Source organism: Peromyscus leucopus, chromosome 6 (assembly GCF_004664715.2).
Source record: "Peromyscus leucopus breed LL Stock chromosome 6, UCI_PerLeu_2.1, whole genome shotgun sequence".
NCBI classification, from domain to species: Eukaryota; Metazoa; Chordata; class Mammalia; order Rodentia; family Cricetidae; genus Peromyscus; species Peromyscus leucopus.
The window spans coordinates 35,157,027-35,173,020 of record NC_051068.1 but is presented as its reverse complement, the minus strand read 5'-3'; the positions used below and the strand labels follow the sequence as shown (position 1 = coordinate 35,173,020).

Genomic DNA, 15,994 nt, shown 5'->3' with positions numbered 1-15,994 from the left:
TCCGGGTGGCTCACTATTCACTGTGTAACTCCTGGCTGGTCTGGAATTTGCTGCATAGACCAGGCTGGCCCTAAACTTATGGAGAGATCCACCTGCCTCTGCCTCTCAAGGGTGGGATCAAAGGCGTGTACTACCATGCCCAGTTATTCCTGCCCTTCTTGCCACAGCAATAAACAGGGAGTGCTCTTGTTTTTTTGTTTTTGTTTTTAACCTGGCCTGAGACCTCAGGGTTTCCTAAGGAAGAACTGCAGGGCCTCAGGGCTCACTCTTTTCTGGAAGCGTCTCTGCCACCAAAGCATGGTTGATTTTGAGGTTTGTCTGTGATTTGCTGGAGGCTTTAAACTTACCCCTCTGTTACAGAAGAAACCAGGGGTGGGGCAGGGGCTAGGAGTGGTCAAGTCCATGTCGTTACACAGGCATCGGCTCCTGTCCTCTGGTGGCCTCTGGGACTCAGCCCAGCAAGGCCAGGGCGATTTGCCACCAAGCCGGCCTCCTTGGCCACGGCTGGCAGAGCTCTGCTGTGCCCACAGTATGCTGAGAATCCTATCTGGCCCCCATAGGGACACCTCTTTCAAGCCTGCACCCAGCAAGATCCATTTAACAGACCCCATTCCCTTTAACAGCGGAGCATGACAGCATTTGATGGCTTCCCAAAGCTGGTGCCCGGCTGCTGGAGCTCTGCCTCATTACTCACTGTTTCAGGAGGGGGGTTGGTACCAATATGCACATTTCAGTCACGTCATGCCTGGGAACTCAATCACCCCTTTGTCCTATCTCACCTCCCCATTTCATCTTATTCAACGTGGGCCTCCTGTTTGGGTGTTTGTTTTATTTAACCGAGGTACTTCATTTTGGCCATGGCCACAGTCTGCGTGCACTTCAGATGCAGAATTCTTTTCTGTGTGTTCGTGGCCATGGCATCAGCCACAGGGACAGCTGGATTTGGGAAAGGTAGAAATGATGCGACTAGGTCTTCTCTGGGAGCGGGGAGGGATGAAGTACGTTTTCCTGGGACTTAGAGCAAGGAGAAGCAGTGCTTCAGGGGGTGTGGAATAGCCTAGTGAGCTGGGGCTTTGGGTGGTAAGGCCGCCTAGATAAAGGGGCTAGCCAGAGAATGCAGTTCCCTGGCTGTGGGTAGAGAGGGGAGTTACTGCAAAAAGAGTCAGGGGCATGAAGGAGAGGGAGGAAAATGGACTCCCCATCATGTCTCCAGGATCACTGAAATGTCGAAGGGGGTTCCACAGATTTGGGGCACCTCACGGGGATGGTTTTACTGGCTGACACCCTCATGCGAGCTACTTTGTAAATGCGAGTGGGACTCCAAAGTGCTTTGCTCAGAACAGTGTCAACAGCCAGGAGCGCTTATAAACACAGCAACTGGGAGTGGGTTGTTTGCCTGCGAAGATGGTTTATGTGGAAAAGCTGGCCTGCCACCCTGGGTAGATGAATGCTCCCACTTCCACGGAGATAAAAGGGAAGCATTTGCTATCAGCGAGGAGAGCGTGTTCATTCTGGGTCTAAATGGCATTATAAAACTTCCTAATTAAGCATAGATGGCAATGAGACTTCAGTGTCAAATCTCCTGTTTAGCTTTACATACTGTGTGCGCTGTTGAGTGCAGCAGTAACTATAAACATTGTTGTTACTGCCCCCAGCTGGAAAACAGAGCAGTTTATGTGTGGAAGAAAAAAGAGATTATCTCCCATCTGCTCCTGCCCATTATTCAGGGATGTGTCATTTTTGTCTGCCGATGGGGACCGTCACTAGCTTGTAGTTAGTCTTTTTAATGCTGGGTCACATGTATTAATTATTATGCTTACTTGACACATTGCGCCTACCCTTAATTCTATGAGTTCTGTAATTCCTCAAGATTTTCCTTTTTCTGAAATTAGATGAATTTAAGAATGCCAGTCTTTCTTTCTTTCTTTCTTTCTTTCTTTCTTTCTTTCTTTCTTTCTTTCTTTCTTTCTTTCTTTCTCTCTCTCTCTCTCTCTCTCTCTCTCTCTCTCTCTCTCTCTCTCTCTCTCTCTCTCCTCCCTCCCTCCCTCCCTTCCTTCCTTCCTTCCTTCTTTCCTTCCTTCTTCCTTCCTCCCTCCCCCTCTCTTTCTTAACACAAGTAAGTATAGATGTAATTAGACACACACAATGCCTACTTTTAACCATCTATCAATTCTACACGTACATGTCTGACTGATATGCCCCAGGACAGGAGACAGGATAAGAAAGGCTGCAGCATGCTATGATTCAATGTACATAAAGTATGAAAGGGAGCAAGACTAATCGCCACAGGTAGACTTTCCAGTTAGCCTTTACCCCTGGGACAAAAGCATCCCCTGGGAAGGCCTGGGAGGGTGCTTCCAGGGTGCTGGGAATGTTCTGTGCCTGATACAGAGCCTGTTCCAGGAGTGTGCACAGTGTGTGAAATCTACTGGGAAGATTAGCTTTTGCGAAATGTGCACTCTTTTATATCACCTTCCGTGCTAAAAAGTCAAAAGCTGGGTCTGTGTGCAGGCCACTCGTAATTAGCTCCCCCTCCCCCAAAGCTAATTTACTTAGGTAAATGAAGCACTGGCTAGGGTCCCCTCCCTTTGACCAATCCTGAAGGCACAAAGAGCCTTCTCAGGAAAAATGTCGCAGAAGTCTTACTGAGGCTAGGGGTTTTCCTATTGTAAGTAGATCTAGAAATGATCATGACCTTACTACATTTTTGATTATTTGTCAGAGTGTGGCCTGTGCTGGTTTTCTAAGCCCATTGTTTTGAGACCCTAATTATAAAAAATAATTAGGAGCCATAAGGAGAGGGCAAATTTATGCACGTTATATATAAAGTAGATATCTGTCTATACCCACATGAATGTAAACTTATTCTGGTAGACTCGGCAGTCTGATCCATGAGACAGTGTCAGGAAGACACTCTGGCACTGCCAACAGACTCCATTATTTAAGGAAAACCAGTGCCGAGGCTGGGGGCAGGGGCTTTTCTTGGCAAGTACTACATCATGGAGCTTTTACCTGGAGATCGTTTTGGAGACATTAAGGTGAAGAGAAGTTCCCTAGAACTTCTCAGAATTCATTTCTCAAACCATCAAAAGTCATCTTGCTTGTGGGTAACTCTAGAGAGATACACACACAATGCCCCTTGCAGGAGATGCCAGGACCATTGACTGGAATAGGGAACGATGGGATAGAATTCACAAGCCGGTTAAACAAGTCAAGACTTCCCATGGACCCCCTTGCTCAAGCAGATAAGCCAACTAAATCATCTGACAATTACAAAATATCAGTTCATGCAGTAGCTAGTACATAGAGGGGATTTCGGGGAGAGAGGGGCAAGAAAACGGTCAAACAGAAACAAAACAAGAAGGTGGAGAATTCGAAAACACAAGCTCACCAACACACACAATGCATTCTGTAGCCCACTGCGCTGGGAGGCATTTCTACTGCTAATGTGTAAATGCATTGTTCCGTCATCTAAGGAGGTTCGGGTCGGGCTGGGTGACTTTAAAATGACAGTATATGCTTCTATAGAGCTCACACTAAGGTGCTTCTGCAGTTCCGTCTGTTAGAGGACAGCAGAGCTCTGGAAACATCACTGCTGCAATCAGCCACAGCAGGCAAAGTCTTTGGCGTCAGCGTGAAATATACTGTCCTTTTAACCGGAAGGGGAAATCGATACTGAGCATGTGCAATGGAAAGAAAGCTGGCAAATGTCAGTGTGAATAATGGGTGAAAAAAAGGAATGAGGGGGTGTGGCATCTCAATCAAGATTAAAATGAAACTGATAAAGCAGCATATGGACTGAGTAACAAATCAAAAACATGTTTATCCACTGAAGGAACTGGTAAATGGAGACTGCCAGCACGTTGCCATGGAAACACTGACTGTTGAGCTGCACCATCTCATACCTTATCCAATACATTCCTGGTTGTTGGTAGTAGTCCAAAGACCCTGATCTCTTGATGGTAAACCCGTGGTCCAGCTGAGCAGAGAGAAATGGGGCAACTCAGTGGATCAACATTGTGCTCGAGAATTAAGACTCCAGTCCAAGCTCTTCATTAACTACATACGTACGTACACACAGTGATGAGGCCTTTTCTGCAGAGCAGCTAGCTAATAATGTAATCTGCACATTGAAAATAAAATAAAACAAAAACAAAAACAAAAAACACAAATCCCTTTCGAGTATCTTGGATGCCAATTTGTTAGGATAGATCTAGTCTGTCAAACCAGTTTTTGCATATACATTTAACAATGTCCTCAATTTCAAAAGCTATAAACACCTTTCTATACATACAATAGAAAATGCTTTGCAGTTAAAGTGAAATCAGCATTAGTCACTGTGAGCAGGCAGATTGGACACCCTCCCCAACAACACCCAGTAGGCTTAAACTCACAGCTTTATAACTATGAAATAAAAGGAAAAGATGAGGTTTGAAAAGTACACACATCACAAATATTTAGAGTTAAGAGAGAGTGGATCTTCAAAAATATAGCGATTCTTAATTATATTCCTGAACTAAAGAGATGAGCTAGTACAGTTTCTCTGGGAAAATAAAATTAAATGAAAAATAGCTTTCTCTGAACATTAAAGCATATATGAGCAGTTAAGTGCTTAGCATTAACAAAAGGCATAGCAAATGCAATACCAGGTGAGTTCCCAATACCGTCCATTCTGGAGTAATATGTCAGCTTTTGGTTGCCTGGGAAGAAAGCCTCAATGCCCCAATCTGGAGAACAATAGCCCCCTGCTTGCCTGCGCCCTGTCCTGCCCACCCAGGATGCACCTTGCTTTGGAAACAGAGACTCCGGAGTTCTTTCAAGCGTCTCACTGATTTGATGCTCCTGACAGCTTCTACTAATTCACAAAAGGCATTTCAAAAACATGCCAGGGCACCAGGCATTTAAACTAAAAACCACTCTGAAGATTGGGTGTTCTGATTGGGAACTAGGCTGTACTAGTGTTCAGAGAAAGCAATGTGAGGTTGTAATCTTCAAAATGTATTATTTCACATCCCCACCTTTTTAAAGAGAAAACCTCGTAGCACACTTGCTCTCTAGGAGATGGTTGTTTGGCCTCTATTTTAGGCCACAAAGAGGGGGGCAAGTAACTAGTTCTCTACTGCCATCTAGAGGCGGAGTGTCATAGAGCAGGGCACAAGGGCTGTTGAACCCAGCCTCCCAGCATCACGTATTAGCTGATTAGTATGGATTTGTTCAATTAGACTGAAATGCTCTGCTTGTACGAACAAAATTCAAAAGGACAATGTTAAAGCATTAGGAAAATTATCAACTAAAACAATAAACAGCATTAAATGGGGGAGAAATTGGAAGTGTCATCTTAGTCATGGGTCCTTCATCAAGCTGGGCAAATCTAATCATGCCTCCCTCCCCTCTCGGCTCGCAGAGAGTCCACCGTTAAAATGTCATCTCTAATTCCATTTCATGTCTATAAATTGCATTTTAATAACTCTTTGTTTCCCTGTTTTTGCTTTTTTGTTGTTGTTGTTGTTGTTGTTTTAACTCGCCCAGCTGATAGGAAAAGTGTCAGGACAATGAATCCTTCTCGGAGACAGAATATCTTGGTTTTATGGACAGTGTGGATCCTCCCCTGACCACACTGCCGGACTCAACAACATTAGGTCATTTTCCACTCTTTCCGAAGGGCCCCATGACCCCCAAGATCTCCGGTTGGTAATTATGTTCCCAGCCAATTTGGGACCCTTGTGCGGCCTCACGTGAAGCCATCCTTTGGGCTTCCCCTGCTCTCAGTTGTGTATGGAATGAGAACCAGGGCCGGGGAAGGGGTAACATGAACAAGCCAGTGGTTCGGACTGTGCATCCGTGTTAAAGGACACCCATGTCGCAGGTGACACCTGTGAGCGGAGAGTGTTGTTGAAACTGTCTGCCCCTTTGTTCTTGTGTCACTCAAGAGAACAAGCACGTCACAAACTCCTTTATAATCACTGATGCTCTGTGCCAGGTAGATTTCTAACTAAAGAAAGACAAGTCCTATGTAAAGACCAATGACATGACTGTTTCCAGAAAAAGAAGAAAAAAAAAAGGAGGAAAAGAAAAAAATTCCACAGACACTCCAATCTAATTAAAAAAAAAATTCCAGGAGTGCATATAATTAAAAAGGAATAGGACTATGTAAGATAAAGACAATTTAAAGGAAAATGCATATGTTTCCTAGCCTTCTGGGAGCACATATATGCTCAGGAGAAAAATCTGTTTGAAGGAAACAGTTTTTACTTAACTAATCAAACAGAACTCATCACTGTGTTATGTTTAGTGGAGAAGTTCTTATCATGGGGGAATAAAACCAGAATTATTAAATTGTCAAGTGGTCTTTATAGATTATCCCATTCATAAAAGGTATTTAGTTCACCTTCCACTAAAGTCCTGTCTCATACAAGGTTATTGCTCTGTGGTCAGACACAGAGTTTGGAAGGGCATATTATTTGATACTACTGTTATTTAACATTACTTAATCTTGTGAGAGAACCGCTACAAATACTAAGTCTTTGTACTGAAGACAAGAAACAAGTTTACAGAATTTGCCAGTGCTATTCAGAAAGCTAAAAGCAAGGCAGTCCTCGTGGCCAGCTTTCAATTCCCAGCTCTCCCCATGCCTTGCAACTTCCAGAAGTCTTTGTAGAAGATAGAGATGTTGATGTGGGAAAAGCATCCTGGAGAAGGCAGGTGAGTTCAGACCCTCTCTTTTGACAATGACATTGATACTTGAAATTTGAACAACAGTGGCTACCATGCAGATTATGCCCAAGTAGTGTGGAATGGCTAAAGTGCCTTAAATGTGCATCCAATTCAGGGTGAACTCAAAGTTAGCACTCTGGAACTCATATTTATATTGTGGTTTGGTTGCCATGGAAAATACATCAGTGATAAACTGAGACCTCTCCTCTCACAATAGCATTCATGCTGGGCACAGTGACTCATATCTCAGGAGGCTGAGATAGGAGAGCTGTTTCAAGTTTGAATGAAGCCAGCCTGGGCTACATAATGACTTCTAGGTCAGCATGGTGTACAGGTGAGATCTTGTCTCAAAAAGAAAAACAAAACAAACCAACAGCAGCAGCAGCAGGAACAACAACAAAATCCAATAACAAAACAACGAAAAGCAAAAGAAAACAATTGCATTCAAAATGGTGTAGTTGTGATACTTAGAAAAAATATCAGTGGCAACTGATATTCTGTTGAGATATTTTGATGAAGTTTTAACAAATTCATAATGTAATAAAGTAGTAAATACTTGGTTTCAGAATTTATCAGCATCTGATTAAAATAAAATTTGCCCTCAAAGATGTATCACTTGCTGACTGGAAAATCACACAGAAATTTCTGTCCATAGTCATTACAGGACTCCCAGAATACTTAAACAAACCATTACTAAACAGACAAAGCAAACTTAACCAAAGGTCAATTAAGATGAAATTATAGAGAAAAAAAAAAAAGAAACCAAATGTCCCAGGTGGGAAAGATATTCTCTTTATCAGCAATGAGCCATGAGCAGGAGGAAAGAAACAATCCTTTTTGTGGACAGGGTGCTGGCCACCCATTCCAAAGTGGGGGCCTACTGGAGCCAAATCTTTTAGAATAGCCAGATCTATGAAAACAGAGTTTTGGATTTTCTGGGTATCCCCAAGAGATAGTAGCTTGCAAAAATTCCTAGCTGACGACAGAGAACAATGAAACTCTGGAAGATATGAAGGACAGTTGATTTTGTTTTCCCACCGAATTTTCTTGGAAAGAGATAAGGAGAGGCAAAGAGAATAGCTTGAGTGTGTAAAACCTCAGCATTGCTGAGGAACATCCAGGGGAGTTTACATTCTAAGGACAACCATCTGTCTACTCATGTGTCATTTACCCACACTGGATGGAAAAAGGTCCCCGGAGGACTGTGAGATGGAAACAGCAAGAGCAAACTTGTCTTTGTGCTACTTGCAAAGTCAGGAAGTCTCTATCAGACCGGGAACTGTCCTTATGGGAGGGAGTCTTAGCTTTGGCACTCTAGCAAGACCAAAAACGAAAAGAAAAACAGAACACTGAAACACACCCATAGAAAGGATTAACCAGGAACACTGCTCATGCGCTGAGCAGTAGGGCTGTCCACAGCATGAATACTCCCCCAAGGTTCGCTATCACCCTAAATTCTTTGTTGAGAAAAGGGGAACAGCTTCAGTGACTCTCACAGGGAGCGTGCTGCTAAAATGTACCTAGTCTGGCTGAAGAGGAAATGGTTAAGTGATCTGAGATGTGGATATATGCAGTCCAGAATTTGACACCAGGAAGTTTGAGGTTTTAGTATTTCTTAGACCAATTTAATCTTTGCTAGAGAAGCTATCCAATTACACATGGTGGATGCCTGCATGTGTAGAACAGGAAAAACAAAATCCAGTGCAACCTCATCAAATAAAATGGCAAATGACAAAAGATGTCAACTTAACAGATTCCGAAGGAATGAGACCTTGTGACTTCACTGGGTGTTCCCAGCGGTCCAGTCTCTCTGAACGGCACTCAGGGTTTGCTCTCTGCTCTGTTTTGCCTTTTGCCTAGAGTTAGTAGAAATGTCTGCATTGCTCTAGCTTCTCTGCCATGCTGTCTACCTCCCAGCTCACCATTCCTTGCAGGACCTGGCTAAAGGATGCCGAGTGCTTTCCCTGATAGTCAAGAAGTTTACCCTGGCACAGAGTCCAGTTTGGGGAGAGCTTTTCTTTCTTTCTTTCTTTTTTTTAACTTAAAAAAAAATAAATCATGAAATTAATATATGCTGCCAGATACCCTGGAGGTGTTGGATAATGAGGCACTCAGGGAGACACTCTCCACACACACCACCTCCCTGATGTCTGAAGAAATGACCCACTGTGCTGTCCCCGGGAGGAATCTCACAAGGAATGCCTGTCTCTCGGGTGGGCTGCTCTGAAAAGTTAGAGGTGGATATTTCAGATGCTTACTGCTATGACAGAGACTCCAGCTGCTGTGCTGTTCGGCTTGGGGCCTGTGTTGAAATGCTTCTTGATCTTGCCAGCTACTGACAGCTGATGCTCATTTTCTGGGAGACCGTCGTCCTGGAGGATGAAAAGGGTGAGAAACAAAGAAAAAAAAAAAAAAGCAAAAATGAGATACATAGAAGTGAGGTCGGAATCTGGATCTCAGGTCAGGATCCTAGAATTGGAAGAGGTCAGAGACCAGTCAACCGAGGCTTTCTCGTGACGCTGTCATTAAGAGGGCTCCACCCACTGCCTGCCTTTACTGTCTGTCTTTTAACTGCTGGCCCTGCACCATCAGACCCTCGGAGGTTTGTCTCCAGAACCAAAATATGGCGACTTTGGTTCCTAATAAAATCTATTTTCAACCTTGGCCCCGTGGACATATGTTCAAGGAAAGTTAATATGGCTCACTCCAAACTGCCGGACTCAGCAGGACTTCTCCCTCGGAGCCCATGATTTAGATCCAAAGTGAAGGAGATGAGCAGATCGGGTTGCATGTGTGGCCATAAATAAACTTCCCCCCCAATAGCTGCTCAGTTGGTCATTCTAAAATCCCAGACAACCTCCTAGACAAAAAGTTCTTCCCTATGTTTGAAATCCTCCTTACTGCTTTCACATCATCTGCTGTTACCACTGTCATTATGACGTGAAGCTCCTCTTAGTTAAGGCTTCTGCTCTTGGCTGAACAAACCACTTTCCCGGGCTAAGGGTGGCCAGGGATGTGAGGATGCATCACCACTCACTGGGTCACGATGGACGAAAGGCTGCATGATCGTTGAATGCAGGGGCCGTTATTTGCTCACTGCTGGATCCCCAGGTCTTAGCACAGTGCCTGGGCACATGTCACACATTTAATAAACAATTATGGAATAGGTGAATGAATGGACAATAGGGTGTATATCACTGGTAAAATTTTTCTCATTCAAACCTGGGAGAAATGTCCATTTTCGGTCCTTTTTTATTTTTCTTTCCCCTTAACCACTTTACACATCGTTTCTTGTCTCTGTCCAGGAAAAGAAACCTGCTGTTCCCCCAAGCATCCCACATGTGCTTTATGAATAAACTGCCCTCTGCACATGGGCTTTGCTCCTCATTTCAGCATTGGTCATTCATTCATCCAGCGGATATTAACTACAGGTCTAGATGGGAACCAAGATCTTACTAGTTAGTATAGGAAAAGATAGCAAGCAAAAATACGGATGGATCCTGTTCTTTGGGACTCTGATCTCTCTTTTTCTTGAAGACTTAAGTCCAAATGACCTGTTCTAAGACCTTTTCCTTGTTTAAGCACAGTCCATTCCAATGGCTTTTTGTTAAGTCCCCAATGTCTTTTATTTTGTCAGTTTGCTCACATACGTGTATTTTCTGGTATCAGATTACCTTATTAATCTACCATATTATATCTATCCATGACCGATCTATTATCTATGCACCCACCTGTTCACTATTACCATGTTGTACCACCTTTTCCAAGTTTTCTGCAACTGTTAATGCAAGCCCTTGATTCTCTGACCTGCACACAGTATGTATTCATGTTATAATGAACATATGGGTTAATGTCAGAAAAAGGTTAATAGGTCTGTTTTTTTTTTTTTTTAAAACACAATCTGGAGGAAGAGTTTCTAACAGTGAAGAGGAAAAGATATTCCCATTTTACAGGATGAGCCAGAAATAAACGTTGAAATGGGATGATTCTTGGAGAGGTTACAGAAACAAGGATGGGTGAAATGCCTACTATGCTGAGGGCTAGATTGGGGATGCCAGGTTGTGGGAGAAAGCAATGACCTCTACCTCTGGATGCCTGCATGCTAATGGGGAGAGAAAGGGCACATGATGAGCCAAATATGAAAAGGACCAACAAGATAAGGAAGAGTAGTTATGAGGCAGCTATTTCCAAAGCTTGGTGGGAAATCCTAATGTTGAGAGGAATGAGAACATATTGCCCCACTGTGAACAGGCTTAGAAAATTGTTCACGGAGGATGGGTTCAACCTTGTCCTTAAAGATCATAATAAGGCTGACAGGCAGGAAGGAGAGAAGATGATATTTTGATGTTCAGTGTGTCCAAGTAGTTAAGATGTTGCCTACCCAGCAATGAGTTAACCAGAATATCTCAAGGTAAGAATTCATTCGGTAGAATAATGGCAGATGAAACAGAAAGAATAGGAGATTGTTCAAAATCAGTAGAGTTGTATTCTAAAAATGGAAAAACAGCTATGCTTCTTTTTTGTCAAAGATTTATTTATGTATATGGGTTTTTTTTTTCTGTGTGTATGTATGTGCACCACGTGTGTGTAATGCCTGTGGAGGCCAGAAGAGGGAATCAGATTTCCCAGGAACTAGAAACAGAACAACAAATATTTGTTGGCTGCCAAGTGGATGCTGAGAACTGAACCCACGTCCTCTGCAAGAGCACAAAGTACTCTTAACCACTGAGCCATCTTTCTAGCCTCCAGCAATGCTTTTTAATAAGACTGATGTAATTTAAGACATGTGTGCAATGACCAGCCTCCTACTCAGACATCTAGGTAGGCCACTATCTAGTTTTGACCCTACATGCCACTGGATGGTGATAACAAATATGTGGCCCACACTTTTAAAATGGGGCAAATTCAGTGGTGTATATAAATGCCACTCCCGATGTTGTTATTATAAAAATGGTGCCTGAATTTTAAGACAGTCAACCACCCTTGGAATCTAAGTTAATTTTTTTGAGAGATTATTTACATATTTCATAAGGTGTGGAATGAAATGAAAAGTCTTACCAGTATCAGCATTATGCTTCTGGTCTAGTTGGGGGTTCTTCTTGAATTAAAGGGACCACTTTCATACAGTGATGCATTGTGAGGTACTGTTACACTTCACTGCCAATGTTGTAGAGATATGCTACCCAGGTCTTACTACCATCGTTCCAGGCCACTTAAGGCAAAGAGATTGATAATGAGCTTTTGACTATGAAACAGGGTGAGAAACTAGGCTGGGGGAGCAAATTTAGGTCAAAGAAACTTGAGTCCAGTTGTAGGCCTAGGATAAGCTAGAGGAGAAAAAAGAGCCGAGAGACAGCAGGAAGGGGCAAGGGTGGAAGGTGGACACAAAGAAGAACTTCCCAAGAAGGAGCATGTCTTTCTCCCAGGCAAGCTGAGACAGGAGCAGGCTACACAAGGTCTGTGTTTAAATGTAGGGGAGGTGACCTACCAGGAGAATGCAGGCAGAGCAAAGTGAAGGAAGGATTAAATATTGGTGGCCCTGTGCCAACAACACATGCTTGACTCCCTTTATCCTCAGACTAGCACCCACTATATTCATTATTAGTCCCATTTGAAGATGAACAAACTGAGGCTCAGAGTGGTGACATCATTTGCTCAAGGCTAAGTCACAAATGACCCATGTCTGAACTGTTCTTACTACCAAAGCACATTAACTGCATCAATAGAGGACATTCACTCTCATGGAGCCCTTTGTACCTAGGTTCCAAGTTAGTTAAGTGCAAATACTCAATGAGCTGCCTTTTCTGCGATGAAAATCAAATAGCAGTGTGGTAGAAGGGGAGTTCAATCAGGGCCAGGAACCAGAGGCTACTTGGACAAGCCCTAGTCGAGCCTGAGGAGAATTTAGAGGTCAACGAGAGTGGCGATGAGCATGTCTGGGGAATGTTCCTTCAGGACATCGTTAGAAACCTCCATGTTAAGTGAGGCCTGGGTGTCCACTCATCTATGACATGGAAAATTCACCTAACAGGGCCAGGGTTCTGGGGTTGTGGGACATACTGGGTAATGCCGGAAGGGTCTGGTTGACCTTCCTGAAGTGTGAGTGGTGCACTGGTGGCAGTGTGGGTCTCACTGACACGGATTGTGTGTGTTTCATAGCTTACGTGCAAATGAGAAAGACAGAAGCGATTCAGTAGGTGCAGCCGTATTCCACTCTCCAGACAGAGCCATCCCATCCCCCGGCCATCAGCACCTTGGCCAGTTTCCCTTCCTCAGCCTCTCCCAAGCAGGTTCTTGAGAAAAGGGTTTTTGGTTTTTTTTTTTCCCCCACCATCCTGCAATGGATTTCCTCCTCGTTTCCCAGCCTGATTCTGGCCCGAGTCTCCTGTCAGATCTTCTAGTGACTCCTTCTCCATGCTGGGGCCTGGAGAGTCAAGCTCCCAGCCTTAAATTTCAGTGAAGGTTTGAGCTTCCCTGGGACTATCACATCAGTTAACATGGAGGCAGTGAGATGGACCAAAGAACTCTCACAGGGCATCAGAGACAGTATGGACTTCATGAATTTTAGAACATTTAAATTAGATAATTTAATTTAATTTAATCTGCAATGAAATAAGGTGTCTCAACTGTAGAAGATCTCTCTCTCTCTCTCTCTCTCTCTCTCTCTCTCTCTCACACACACACACACACACACACACACACACACACACTGCAAGCAACAGATTTGTGGCATTTCTTGATAAATTTTGAAGACCTTGAGCATGATGGGATTAAAGGACATAAACAATCGGATTTTCAGGGCTCTGATGTCTACCCGAGCCATACAGATTGATGGTGGGAGTTAGCTGACTTTCTGCCTTGCATCAATGCAATAAATAGGACTCACTAAAAACATGCATTTTTATATATACATCTTTATCACTATTACTTAGAATAGATTATGTGCCAAAAAATGTGCTATGAATTTTCTAGATGTGGCCAACCTGGCAGTATTTTACAAATAGCTGCAGTATTATTACCATACGCTCTGGTTGGGGAGTCATTTCTGAAGTTTGACTCAGGCTGGTTGTGGTTTAAGGCTAGTGGTTTTTGATTTAGAAACTCCCATCCACCACTTGGCAGAACATTACAACTGACAAGAACAAAATTAGTTTGCAAAATGGAAAATGAGCTCTCCCAGCTGTCTGCAGGAGAGCTAACCTCCTGGTCTGCGTTCTCTCAGGGTTGCTGAGGAAGAGCTGAAGTGAGCAGAGCCTGGCGGGGGCTCGGATGTGAAGTCACCCAGTAGAGCGAATTCCCTCTTTCCTCTGGGAAGCATGTCAGGGTCATGCTTTAGAAAAGCTGCCTTCCCCCATGGCTTTTTGGGTTTGATTCAGGGATCTGGTTTCCAGTCCATTTATTGCCAGACTCTATTATTAAAAATTTCTGTAGATTTATGAGAAGCAGGGCAGCCTTGAATAGTTTACTATGAGGTTATTCTGATTTAGTTTAGAATAATTCCCAGTTCATTAGCATGCTCTTCAATAAACGTTGCATTTTTACCTCCCAATGAGTCGCCCCCACTATTCTTGTGAGGGTCTCCAGCCTGACACTACCCCAGAACTTCTGGCCTCCAGCATTCCTTGAGTCTACAGTTCACTCTGCCCTTGGAATAAGGAAAGAAATGCTCAAACAGAATCGACTTTTCATGTCATCATTTGTGATTTATGAATATAGATATGTAATGTTACATTTAATTACAATGCCACTGGAGTTCATTAACTTATCACCTGTTCCACCGGCACAATACAGGGAGTGTATCTATCTGTATTCTTGTGTGCCCATGGTTAAATTCTATTAGTCAGCATGGGCTATCCTAGGATACCATCTAGGCTTACTTTTTCTTTTTTCTCTCTTCCTCTTGTTCTTTTTTTTTTTTTTTTTCTTCTTCAGTGTCTTGGCTCAGGCTCAGCACTATCTTTCCAAAGGAATAATTAGGTAAGATAAAGAAAGCAAGATTAAATGTAAAGGTTAAGAAAGAAACAAATCTCAGCTTGGTTCTAGAACTAGCTTGGCTTATTTAAGTCAGTCTTTCGGTTAGAACAGAGTCTGAAAGCTGGTCTGGCATCCTAATCTTTCGGGAGCTGTAAGAAGTCTCCATGCTCAGACACAGTGACAGAGCAGTGAAACCAGAACCTCTAAGGGCAACGCCAGTCTTCAGAGCTGCCTGAGACTCTCCACTGAGTTCCACGCTCTGATGTCTTTGTGCCTTGGCTTCTTCATCACTGAACTCAGGAAAATAATGAAGAAAAATGAAAATTACTAAAGTTACAGTGACGGGGAGTGTTTGGAAAATAACACAGGCTGAGGTGGGTTACCATTTTGAGAACAAAAACCAAAGCAACACATAACATTAAACATAATGCTCATTAGACCCTAATTAAAAATAAGAGGTTTTGTTTTGGAAGTTGTCTGAACTTTCCCCCCAAGATGCACTATTTATCAAAAAAGCCTCATTTCAGGGAAAGTGTCTCGTGCCCCTTATTCCTAGAATGATCAAGATGTGCTATCACCTATTCCTGTTGTCACACAGCATGCCTGCCTGGTCCTGAGGCTCTGCCCGAGAGGGTCGATGAGGTGGATCAAACAGGTCCTGTCGGCACTTTGCAACTGTATTAAAGCCAGCATCCATAGGGCTGCTGCGCACCTCACTGAGGAGCTTGTGGCATACAAAGGGGACCGTTTGGGGGGTGATGGGATTTCTTCCTTAATCCGGCTCCCCACACACCAAGACATATTACAGTCTTCATTGTGTCATTGTGTGACAACAGATGACACCATTGCTGGCTTTCCCTAGGTCAAATCTAACAAACATTTACTGAGTATCCATGAGTCTTCTTCACCCTTAAGCATATGGCCCCCTTTCCATCCTCCTAAGAGGTAGACAAATTGATTTTATTCCCCTCCCCCGAACCCTGACCTGTTTTCTCTGGCAGGTAAGAGGCTTGGGAGAGAAACAAACCTGTAAAGTTACAGAGGTGGACAAGCCTCCATTCCTCTTTCTCACAAGAGATTTCGTACCAAGAATGCCTTTGTTCATGTGGCTCGCTGGACCCCCCGGAAAAGCCATCCATCACCCATGACACTTTCCAGGCCAAGAAAATGCGGAGCAAGGTAGAATTGGTACCCAGAGTGTATTAAAAAGAAACATGGGCTTGCTTAAAGGATGCTCTGGGATGAAGGTTAAAATAAGCGAGTTTTGCTGACTCCATTTTTTTTTTTTTATTCTACTGCCTCTCTG

The 15,994-nt window shown here is 43.5% G+C and overlaps 1 protein-coding gene across 1 annotated transcript in view; it reads right to left on the bottom strand.

Moving 5' to 3' along the window:
• The window catches only part of Dclk1 (doublecortin like kinase 1), a 302,407-nt gene that overhangs the window by 14,009 nt on the left and 272,404 nt on the right, over positions 1 to 15,994 (bottom strand). Inside the window, 1 exon segment of the mRNA XM_037206606.1 lies at positions 8,973 to 9,086. Coding sequence (XP_037062501.1) covers positions 8,973 to 9,086 — 114 coding nt within the window.